The following is a 12,355-nucleotide window of genomic DNA, read 5'->3' on the forward strand; positions in this document are numbered from 1 at the left end:
CTGCACAGGTAGGGCAAGCTGTGTACCTAGACCTGCCACACCACAGCCTGGCTGAGCAAATGCAGCCTTTGGGACCGCCCATACTGACTGACCAGTTAGGAAGATCCCCCGTCATCCTGTCCTAGGGGGTCGTGTGGGAAAAAAAGTCATCAGTGCTGAACTTGACAAACTCCCCCCTCATTCAGCACGCCCCTTTCCAAGCTATGTGATCAGGCTGTCTAGGGAACCTTACGTCTCTGAGCCTTAGAGGCCTCACCTTCAAAATGGGCATGTTTCCATCATCCCAGCTTTGCAAGATGGTTGCCAAGTTAGTAATAATGTGGACGAACCACCGGGCACAATAGATGGCTGCTAGACTTAAAAATGAAATCAGAAGGTATGTTAGTTTCCTATTGCTACGACAACAAAATGCCACAAACTTAGCAACTTACAATGACACGCAGTTCTCATCTTACAGTTCCGTGGGTCGCAAGTCTAGTCTGGATCTCATCAGGCTAAAATCAAGTGTCAGCAGGGCTGTGTTCCCTGCTGGTGGCTCTGAGGGATGACCTGTTTCCTCGCTCACTGGGGTGTTTGCAGAATTCAACTCCATGTGTTTTTAGGATTGAGGTCTCCGATTCCTTGCCAGCTGTCAGCTGGGAGGTCCCCTAGCTCCCAGGGGCGTCTCTCCGGTCCTTGCACGAGGCCCCCCTGCATCTCAGAAGCAACAACAGGGCGTCGAGTCCCCCTCACGCTCCCGCTCTCTCGTCTGACTCTCATCTGGGAAAGATTCTCCTCTTTTAAGATCTCAAGTGATTAGAGTGGGTCTACCTGGATAATCCGGGATAATCTCCCATCTCAAGGGCCATAACCTTAATCACATCTGCAAAGTCTCTTTTGCCATGTAAGATAACGTATTCACAGATTCCAGGATTAGGTCGTGACATCTTTGGGGGCCGTTATTCTGCCTATCACATGCACACGTAAGTCAGAGTACATCAGCATTCATCCAGTGCAAACACCTCCTTTTATAGAGAGCAAAACTGAGGCCCAGAGAGGTGCCTAAGTGGCTGCCCAAGATCCTACAGCAGGCCCTTGGCGGAGCTGGTCTCCAACACCCTCTCCAGGTGTCAGAGTCTCTGTCCGTGACACCACTCCACATGGCTTTCTCATGGAAAAATTTTCGAGTTTCCAAAGCCCTTTCTGCCAGCCATGTTCTCCTCTGATCCTTTTGCCCTCCTGTGGAGCGGGCACACAGTGGCTGGTCTCTAGAACTGGCATGATCATGTACTCACCTACTTCTCTCCGTGGGGGTGGAGAGGATCAGAGAGAGATAGGACAAGAGGGCCCCCAGTGAGGCCCATGCCTGGGGAAAGGAAGAGAGAGGGGGAGGGCGCGTCCCTCCCTGGGCTGAGGGCTCTAAATGCGTCGTCCTCTTTCATCCTCCCAAGCATTCTGCAGGGAAGGCACTGCCCGCCTAGACTATCATCTAAGATTGGTTCAGCTTGCCTGTAACAGGAAGAAAAATAACAGATAGCCGCTGCCACAGTAATGCTGTTTAGCAATCAACCGCAAAAGCAATGGCGTAAAAGCAAGAAGCACTTATCTAGCTCGTGAGTCTCCTGGTTGGATGGGTCTTGGCGGGGAGCATTCACGTGTTTGCGCTCCAGCTACTCTGGGTTGCTCAGCAGCTCTTCTCTTTGGATTTTGTCAGGGATCTATTGCGTGTTTGGGGTTGAGTGCGGTGGGCTGGTCAGGAATGGCCCTGGTGGGGACAACTGGGGCAACAGCTCCGCTCCATGTATCTCATCCTCCAGCAGGTCGGCCTGGGCGTGTTCTCGTGGCCATGGCGGGGCACCTAGACGGCTGGCAGATACACGCGAGGGCTTTTTCAAGCTTCTGCTTATATCGTATTTGCTTATATTCTATTGGCCGGAGCACGTCACACGGCCAAGCCCAGAGCCAGGGTCAGAGGCTGATTACGCAAATTACAGGGCAAAGGATATAGAGACAGAGAGGCAAGTAATACAACCAGTCTACCATAGCCCCTTAGACCAAATGGAGATTTCTTTTTCTTACGTGTAAAGGATGTCAGAAGACAGGAATTAGGGCAACTCCATGGACTCAGTAGGGATCCATGCCCTGAGGGGGAACGAGGCACACAGAGGGAAGGCTACTTCCCCAGGTCTCAGCTGGTGAAGAGATTGGAAGCTCCCCCAAGGCTCGCTGGGGGCAGCAGGGCCCCTGACCACCTGCTCCCACCTCCGAGCAGGCCCTGCCTGGCCAGCCTCCCCTAACCTCTGGACCACAAGCCTCTTTTTTGCTTGCTCCCTGGGGCTCCATCTCCTGGCAGGGGTCACGGGACGCCACTGATCCCATCCCCCTGCCAGTGTGCCCCGGCTGGTAATTGAAAATACCAGAATTCCCTAAAGACCAACTTACAGGGAAACCTGACACCTCAGGGTGGGCGGTGGGCAGCAGGAGGGATGGGAGAACATCCAGCTGTTCCCTTTTCTCCGCCGTTAATCCCCCTGGATTCCAGGAGAAAGGCCAGCCCTGCTTGGCCCTCACTGGCCCGCCTTGATCATCTTCCCAGCAAATGCCTCCTCCTTGCCACACCCAGGGTTACGGGGTTTATGGGATCAGAGCCTGGGTTAGCTGCCTGTAACCCAAGCCTGCCAGCTAAGCCCGCCGAGCCCAGACCCCCATGGCTGTGGGGGACCTGCCTCCACCAACAGCTGAGCGCCCAGAGCCAGGGCAGCCGGGTGGGTGGTGGGTGAGGGGAGTCAGCCAGAGCCGGACCGAGTTAGCTTTGCAGCAGCCCTCTGAGGCCCACTGGTTTCAAGACCTCTGTGGTCAGCCTGCATCGGCCGCAGACAATGGAGGAGAGAGGAGATGCTGGACTTTGGTGGGCCTGGGTTCAAATCCCAGCTCCACTGCTTGGTAACTTTGGGCAAGTTACCTCATACTTCAGTGCCTCCGTTTCCTCACCTATAAAATGAGTATAACAGTAATACCAGCCTCTCAGGGTTGCTGTGAATGTTAAATGAGTTAATTGACGTAAAGCATTTGGAAAAGTGCCTGGTGTAGAGCGAACAAGGAATTGTTAGGTGTTAGCTGTGGGGCCTTCTCTTTTTTATTTTTTAAGGCATCATGGGACATCCAGAGGTTGTCCAGATGACAAGCTTGCGTTTTAGTTAAGGAACAGGTTGCCACCCCTACCGCAGTCCTTCTGTGGCTCCCCAGTGCCTTTGCGACAAAGCAACTCCTCGGCCTGGAGGTCTGGCCCCCACCTGCCTTGGCAGCCCCATCCCTGTGCCTCTCCTGAAACTACTTGTACCACTGCGTCAAGACTCTGAGTCCGTGGGCCCCGGAGGAATACTCTAGCCTGGGCAGATGAGAGGGGCAGTCTCGGGCAGAAGCTGGGCTGGGAGAAGCAGCATGGTGGGTGGAAAATATACTAGACCAGGACTCAGCTGATCTAGGCTCTAGCCCCAGGCCCACCTCTACCTGCTACGTGACCTTGGACAAGTTACTTCCCTTCTCTGGCCCTGAATCCACTACTCCTCAAAATAGGGGCCACAGGCCAGCAGCATCAGTATCACCTGGGAGATTGTTAGAACTACAAATTCTCAGACCCCATCCCAGACCAGCTGAGCCAGAATCTCTGGGGGCGGGAGGAGGGGCCCAGTAATACGAGTTTTAACAAGGTCTCCCGGTTATCTCCGTACTTCCGCTCAAGTCGGAAAAGTCCAGTAATCTATAGGGACACATGCTACCACTTTCACCTCCATTATTGGGAGGTGAAATTGCAGGCAGAGATGTGGAAGGAGCAGCTTCACCCCTGCTTGGGACTGGATCACCTTGGCCGAGTTCCAAAACGGAGGCTTGGGTCCAGGAGCTCCACACCAAGTCCAAGTCTCATGGTTTCTCCACTGCCTAGTATGGTGCCCAGCCTGGAGCAGGCACTCATTGGGCTGAAACAAATATGCCTTCTCCATTAGACTGTGCCCCCTGGAAGGCAGAGACCCTGCAAGGTTCCTCTCTTGAGCCCCAGCACCCAGCATCGTGCCAACATCACAGTGACTCTGAATTGAAATTTTTTTCCAGCTTTCTTGAGATATTATTGACATAGATCATATGCAGGTTTAAGGAGTACACTGTGATGTTTTGATACACATGTATATTGCAAAATGATTGCCTTAGTAAGGTTAGTTAACACCTCCATCCCTTCACATAATTACCTGCGTGTGTGTGTGTGTGTGTGTGTGTGTGTGTTGATAATATTTAAGATCTACTGTCTTAACTTTCCAGTATATAATACAGCATTGTTAATTATAGTCACCCTGCTGTAAATAGGTCCCCAGAACTTATTCACCTTATAGCTGGGAGTTTTTACCCTTTGACCAACATCTTATTTCCTCCAACCCCCAGCCCTGGGTAGCATTCTACTCTATTGAAATATTCTTAATAATATCTCCCTCCTGATGGTGCTGGGCATCACACTTAAACCTTTGCCTGCATTCCTCCTTTCATCCTCACAGCGTCCTTGCCAGGTAAGGGTCCCCATTGGACAGGTATAGAAACTGAGGCTCAGAGAGGTTAAGAGAACTTGGTCAAGGTCACAGTACTGGGGAGTGGAGGCGTAGGGAGTTGCATGCAGGTCTCTCTGATTCCACCTCTGGGCTCCCAGCCACTAACCTAGACTGCCCTTCTGGGGCTGGATTGGAATTTCCTTAGCTGAGCATTCTACAGTTCTCAGCAGGAAGCACTGGGTAAATGCACGTAGTAGCGGCTTAATGAGAATACTCCTCACCTACCCCTACGGGCTCAGTGCGTGTCTGATGCTCCACAGACATGCAGTGGCAGCACGCGCCCCCCACGACATACATACCCCTCCCACCTTGGTGAGAGATCCCAGCATTCCAAGGAGCCCTGAAGATGACCTCATCCAGCCCCTCACACCAGAATTATCCTCAGACCCCTGGAGGCAGGGTCAGGGCATATCCCTCCTCGAATCCCTAGTGGCTGAGTTTAAAGCATCCTCACTGATTTTCCAGTGCATGTGAATGCGTGCACATGGGCGCACGCGCACGCACACACACACACGTACACACGCACCCTGAGTGTTCACACTGCCCTGTGTTTTGTCTGAGAGGGGCTGAGAAGCTTAGGGGAGGCCTGGGGGCGGGGTGCTTCCTGGGCCAGCAGGAAGGGGAAGCCCCCAGCCAGGATCCCCCAGATTAGCCCAGATCTGGGAAACTCCAAAAGGGACTAATTTTGTTGTTTTCAACGGGGAGCTGACTACGACAGGCTGGAGAGAGGGACAGACAGCCCGGGCCTCACAGAGGAGCCAGGGCCGCCAGAAGTCCAGGAGAACAAGCTCTACACAATGGTGGCGCCAGAGGGAGGGGTGGGGCTGGGACTGGAGACAGGGTCAAAGAGGGAGGGGACAGAGAGTAGGACCAGCTCTGAGGCACAACAGAGAAAAGAGCTGGGGCAGGATAGTTCAGCTTCAGGCATAGCTCAGCTCCTCACTAGCTGTGTGACCTTGGGGAAGTCACCACACCTCTCTGAGCCTCAGTTTCCTCTTCTGCAAATTGCACCTATTTACCCCCATCCCACACTGTTGTTGAGAGGGTCAAACAAAATGATGCAGGTCAGCTGCTCAGTGCACAGTGGCCAGTGCCTAGTGATACCCGTGAACACTCACAGCACTGACCACGTGCCAGGCACCACACTGAGCACCTGAAATGCTTTCATTCATCTGTCCTCACAACAGCCCCCAAGGCACGTTACCATTAGGCTCACTTTACAGATGAGGAAACCAAGACACCGAGAGCTCTGACCACTCCTCCACAGGGATCTAGCAATTTCCTCATTAATTTCCGGTGAGCGTTTACTTGGAACTGGGCTGACCGCATGGTAACCAGGGCTGCGCTGGTAAAGAGCCTGAGCCACCAGGTTCAAGGGCTAGCCCTCCACTGCCTTGCCGCATGAGCCTTGAGCAGGTCACTGAACAGCTCCAAGCCTCAGTGTCTCCATCTATAAACTGGGGATGTTAATAGCCCTCAGCTCATAGGGCAGTTGTGAGAATTCTGTGTTACACCTGTGTTAATAGGTGTTGAGTACCTGGAACAGGGCTTGGCACAGAATAAGAGCTCAGTAAGTGTTAGGTCAGTGGCTTTTTCCTTGTTATTATTATACACACACACAACCCTGAAAGCTCTTCAAGTGACTTCATGAAGCATGAGAATATGTTGCTTTGTCCAGCCACTTACTATCTGTGTAGCTTCAGGCAAGTCCCTTTACTGTGATTCTCAGTTTCCCCATCTGCAAAATGGGCTGAAGGAGGTCTGCTTCACAGGTTGTTGCGAGGATTAAATGGGTGCATGTGTATTGAGGACATAGCCCAGTGTTAGTAGGTGCTCAATAGGCAGTGGTTGGTGGGACCCCTCCTTTGGATTGGGCCTTCTTGATACTGTGGCAGGGAACAAGGAAGACAGAATCTCCTTGTTTGACTAAGGAGGAAACTGCTGGGAGCCGGGTCCCTGATCTTCCCAGGAGGCCCACTGCCCCTGGCAGGGCAAGGAGCCAAACTGAGGGACAGGCAGCCCTCCCTTGGTGGGGCAGTGGGGGGGCGTGGCAGAAAGAACAGAGGCTCTTCAGGGACACCCAGGCCAGGGTCCAAGTCCTTCTTCTGGGTGCTGCCATCCCATCTGGGGTGTCTTGGGCCAATTTTCCACAGCTCCTTGGGGTGCTGGAGGGAAGCCTAGACCCTTTCGGCCCACGCTGGCCCCTGGGCTGATCCAACTCCAGGACAAGGGCTAACCAGGAGGGACAGGCAGGGAACATTTGAGCTGCAAGACAACAGGGATCTTCCAGCTGTGCCCATGGTGCAGAGGAGGAACCAGGTCCAGAGACGGGGGTCACTTGCCCAAGGTTGCCCGGGCAATTAGTAGCAGGACAGAGAGCAGGGCCTGGGTCTTCTGACCAATAGACAACTCCCTCCACGCTGGGGACAAAGGAACAGAGACAGAGCAGGAAACAGATGAGGATCTCTAAGCACTAATCCTCCAGGATCCCCTACCGGTCCCTGATCCACGCTCATGTCAGTGTGGTCAGAGCCCCTAGAAAGCAGGATTTGGGTGGGAGGAGAAGGGTCAGCCTCAGCCTCCTTCAGGAATCACCGTGATGGTCAAGACAGGGCATCCGCTTGTCACGGACCTGCCCAGGAGCCAGGAGAGACTGCAGGAGGTGCCCTTCTCACCCTGGTGAGTCCTCAGCCCCTCCTGGGACCATGAAAACCTCAGGCCCAGAGAGGCAAGGGGGCTCTGCTCCAGTCACACAATAGGGAAAGACCGGGTCAGGACTCATGGACAAACCCTTCTCTGGACAGTGGCAGACCTGGGTTCCAATGCCAGCTCCCCCACTGACAGGCTGTGTCATCTCAGGAAGCCCTGTGCTGCTCTGAGCTTCGGGGTCTGCACCTGTCGGTGGGGCTAATACTGCCCCCTCACTGACAGTCAGCTCAGGACACACACGTGTGAAGGGCCCAGGGCCATGGCCAGTACGTTGTAGGTACTTTGTGCAGGTCTGTTTCATTTGAGAAGAAGGCAAAAAGCACAGGCATGGGTGCTCTGTGAAAGAAGGAATCAAGGAAGGGGCAGCAAGCTTGAACTCACTGTGACCTTGGGCAGCTCACAACCCCCTCTGGACCTCAGTTTCCACACCTGTAAAATGAGGGGATGGGACTAAATTATTTCTAAGGGTCCTTCTAGCACTAAACACAGCCTCCCCTGACATTTTTTTTTTTTTTTTTAATTTTTGGCTGTGTTGGGTCTTCGCTGCTGCGCGCGGGCTTTCTCTAGTTGTGGTGAGCGGGTGCTACTCTTCGACGCGGTGTGCAGGCTTCTCATCGCAGTGGCTTCTCTTGTCGCACAGCACGAGCTCCAGGCACACGGGCTTCAGTAGTTGTGGCGCGCGGGCTGCAGTAGTTGTGGCATGCGGGCTCAGTAGCTGTGGCTCACAGGCTCTAGAGCGCAGGCTTGGTAGTTGTGGCGCATGGTCTTAGTTGCTCCTCGGCACATGGGATCTTCCCAGACCAGGGCTCGAACCCGTGTCCCTTACATTGGCAGATGGATTCTTAACCACTGCACCACCAGGGAAGTCCCTCCTCTGACATCTTGTCTCCTACATCTAACCACCCTCCACGAGGGCACTAGCAACGCTGCTGGGAGGGATGGGTGAAATTCCGTAACGTGCAATTAACCATTTTAACGTGTACAGTTCCATGGCATTTAGTACATTCACAGTGTTGGGCAATTACCACCTCTATCCAGTGCCAAGTCATTTTCATCACCCCAAGGAAAACCCCGTGCCCAGCATTCCCCATGCTCCCTCCTCCAGCCCCTGGCAACCACCAATCTGCTTACTGTCTCTATCACCTTACCTATTCTGAATATTTCGTATAAATGGGACCAGACAATATGGGACACGGTTTGCATCTGCCTTTCACTTAGCATGTATTTGAGCTTTATCCTCATTGTAGTGTACTCCATTAGTACTTCATTCTCTTTTATGCCTCAATAATATCCTGTTATATATGTATACCACAATTTGTTTATCCACTCATCTGTTGATAGACATTTGGGTCGTTCCCACCTTTTAGCTGTTGTGAATAGGACTGCTATAAATATTCATACACAAATATTTGCTTGAGTACCTGTTTTCAGTTCTTTGGGGTATATGATTAGGGGTGGAATGGCTGGATCATATGGTAATTCTATGTTTAACTTTTTAAGGAACCACCAAACTGTCTTCCATGGTAGCTATGGATTTATTTTTATATATTTATTTTTCGCAGTCCTTTTCATTCACTGCAGTATCCCTGCACATAGGAGGCACTCAGTGCACATTTGTTGAAGAAATGAATGAATCTCCCACCGTCTCTGCTTCCCTGTCCCAGAGCCCCGTCACCATGTCTAGGGTCTGTATGTCCCCTGCTTCAGTAGACTGTAACCTCCAAGAGAGGATGAATTAACATTTCGTCCAACCCACTTGGGGCCGGACCAGAGAAGGGGCCCAGTGCATCTGTCTTGACTTGATGCGGCTGAGCTTCCCCAGGGATGGCTGGAGCTGTCGGTGTCTGTAATCTGAAGGTGCCCCATGAGAGCAGCACCTGTGGCCCTGCACCCTGTCGGCTCCCCAGGCTGGCTGTGTGGCCTAAGCCAGACGCCTTCCCCCCTGTGGTCCCACAGCTCTCTGTCTGGGCACCTTTGAGGCTGGGCCAGAAACTGCACCCTCTCATGCCCACCCCTGACCCCTGACCTCTGACCTCTCTTCCAGCTCCATCGGCCGTGTCCATCATGCACCAGGTGAGCCGCACCGTGGACAGCATTACCCTGTCGTGGTCCCAGCCCGACCAGCCCAATGGCGTCATCCTGGATTACGAGCTGCAGTACTATGAGAAGGTACCTGTGCTCCTGGGCGCTCTCCCCACTCCCGCCTCCCGCAGGGCCCCCTTCCAGGCTGGGTTCTGGGGTTCTGCCATCCCGCAAGACTAGGCAGTCTGGTGAAGCAGAAAGAGCACTGGCCTCAGCTCCACTCCTGCCCAGCTGTGAGACCTCAGGCAGTTGCCTTGACCTCTCTGAGTCCTGCTTTTCTGGTCTAGGGGGTCAGGCCACAATCTCAGTGAAATGTAGCGGTCACAGCCCTTTCCCCACCAAGACCCCTTTCATCTTGACTTTGGTGGGCCTGATGTTCTGAAAAAACTGGTTTTCCCAAAAGCTGCATTTCTTAAGTAATAATTAGTCATTTACCCATTCTGAAGCAGAGATTTGAAACTGCTCAAGAGAGCTTCTGACGGGGTGAGAGGGTGGAGCTTCCTCCCCGTGTTGCTCTGATTCCAGCTAAAACACTTGGTTTTGTTTGCCTGAGTGCCCTTTGTGTGTATGGGGAGAGAGTGATTTCTCTTTGAGCTTTTAAATCAGACCTTTATTACTCCCTCAGGGACCTAGGGTTGGAAGCCACTGGTGTAGAAGAAGGAGCATTGGACGAGGAATGAGAAGCTGTAGGTTCAAATCCCAGCTCCATCCATAACCAGCTGTGTGACCTTGGGCGGGCATCTTTCTCTCTCTGAGCCTCAGTTTCCCCCTGTGTCAAATACAAATGAGACCACCTCTCTCGCGTGGCGGCTGTGAAGGTTAGGGAGAAAAGGCAGGTGTAGTGCCCAGCACTGCCTGGCCCTCAGCAGAGACAAGTGTGCTTTCCCTTCCTCCCTCTTCTGCACTGCCTGCTTCTCGGTGGGCAAGAGCTACATGATGTAAGGCCAGGTGAGCTCAGCACATCTGAATGTGGGGTCTGCACAGTACAGAGACAGCAGGGGACAGAGCAGCTGGACATCAGAGGCCCAGAAAACTCTCTCTTTGGGATGATGACGTTTTTAACTGCTCCCTGAGGCACCAAATAGCCATAGAGACGGTCCCTGGGAAAGGGATCACTGGGCTCCCATTCAGACTAGGTTGTAAATGACTACAGGAAGTACATTAGTTGAGGGTAAGCCCACTGGGAAACAGAAAAGGATGGAAAAGCTCTCCCTAACAACTAAGAGGAAGAGAGGGGGAGTCATTTCCAGCCAGCCCTGCTGGGGCCCGCGTTCTGAGGCCCAGCCCAGCCCTCCCACTCTATTAACCCCTGGATCGGCCAAACTCTGGTGAGTCTCAGAGGTTCGGCAAACACCTATCCAGCCTCACCCAGCTGGTTTGTGATTGCTTCCTTGCTCATCCCCTCGTCCAAGCAGTGCACTCCGAGAGACCAGGAACCACATCTGTCCAGTACACCACCTGCTCCCAGCGCCCTGGGCCCGGCACCAAGGAGAACCTTGATAATCATTGGCTGAATAAATAAGTGAGTGGATCCCTTCCCGTGGCCTTGGTAGAGAGTGGAGACCTTGCCTTATCTCCGCTGTGTCCCTCGCCTGGCACACAGTAGGTGCTTGAGGTGTTGTTGGACAGCCTGAGCTGGGATGAGGTGAGGGAAGCAACTCCACCCTCGCTGGGCCCTGGAGAGCCTTAAAGTAGCTGGGCACCCAGGGTAGCTGGACCAGCTGCTCCCAGGCCCAGGAAGCCCCAGGCTTTGCAGAACATTTCCACCCCCTCTGGCAGGGACAGTTGAGCAGCTCAGAATTTAAAAAAAAAAAAAAAAAAAAAAAAACTAATTAAGAAGCTTTATGATTAAATGAAACTGAAAGCATTTGTCCCCAAAGATTGGAACGGAAATGAGAAATCCCGGCGCGGGTCCTGCCTACGACCCATTTCCTACCGAGAAGGGAGGGGCTGGGGAGGCTGTCGGAGGTGGGAACCAGGAGGCAGCATTGTCCTACTTCCCGCCGCTACCTGGGCATCCCCAGGCCCCTGCCAGGGGTGGCAGGACCAGCAGGCCCTGCAGCAGCCAGAGCTATCACCTGCTCACATTTCCTGAGGGCCCACTATGGGCTGAGCACATCACCTCTGTTACCTCATTCGTCCTCGCAGCAGTGCTATTCGTCTCACTGGACAGGAGGGGAAACTGAGGCACGGGGAAGTTGTGTAACTTGTCCAAGAGCACCCAGCTGCTAAGTGGAAGACTTCACCTGGCCCTCCTGCCTCCCAGTTTTCTCCCAGGGATAGTCTGGGATGACTGTTAAGAGGTGGACAGGAACAGGCCCCGGTGGAGAATTGTAGGCACAAATGGCAAGAGAGGGGCAGACATGAGGTACAGCTCTGATGAGACGTGGCCTTACTTCTGTCAACCCCTCCTCCCAGGGCCTGGGTGCGGAAAGAGACAGCTTGGCTCTGCAAGTGGGCAGATGGACTCTGGTTTGTTCAACATTCACTGTCACCAGCTTTGGGCTGGGCTGCTGGATGCCAGGAATACTCAGAGTAACCAGACATGCCTGAAGGCCTCAGGGATTTCACAGTCCAAGGGAAAAGACAGGTTCAGACACAAATAGCCATTAGACAAGATGTGCTACAGGCCACAGACGGGCCAGCAAAGGTTTCATGGGGCCACCATAATCCTGGCGTGGATGAGAGGAAATCTTCATTTAGGTTACATTTGAGCCGAGCCTTGAAAGATGCTAGGAGTTAACCAGACAGACAAGTGATGAGAGCAGGGTCATTCCAGATGGCAAGAACAGCATGTGCAAAGGCCCTGGGGCAGGAGTGTGCTAGCTGCATTCAGGGAACAAAGAAGGCGAGAGTGGCAGGACCGATCAGAACAAGGGAGGGATTGGTAGGGGAGGAGTTTGGGGAGGGAGGCGGGGTGGGGTTGTGGTGGGACTTCCAGGCCGTTAGAGTCTGGATTCAATTTAATGGAGTATGATAGGAAGCCATCA

The 12,355-nt window shown here is 53.2% G+C and overlaps 1 protein-coding gene across 1 annotated transcript in view; it reads left to right on the forward strand.

Moving 5' to 3' along the window:
* EPHB2 (EPH receptor B2) overlaps window positions 1-12,355 on the forward strand; it is a 185,450-nt gene that overhangs the window by 150,590 nt on the left and 22,505 nt on the right. The window contains 1 exon segment of the mRNA XM_032610142.1: window positions 9,328-9,452. Within this exon segment, the coding sequence (XP_032466033.1) occupies window positions 9,328-9,452 (125 nt within the window).

This window comes from Phocoena sinus, chromosome 1, assembly GCF_008692025.1.
Source record: "Phocoena sinus isolate mPhoSin1 chromosome 1, mPhoSin1.pri, whole genome shotgun sequence".
Taxonomy (NCBI): Eukaryota; Metazoa; Chordata; class Mammalia; order Artiodactyla; family Phocoenidae; genus Phocoena; species Phocoena sinus.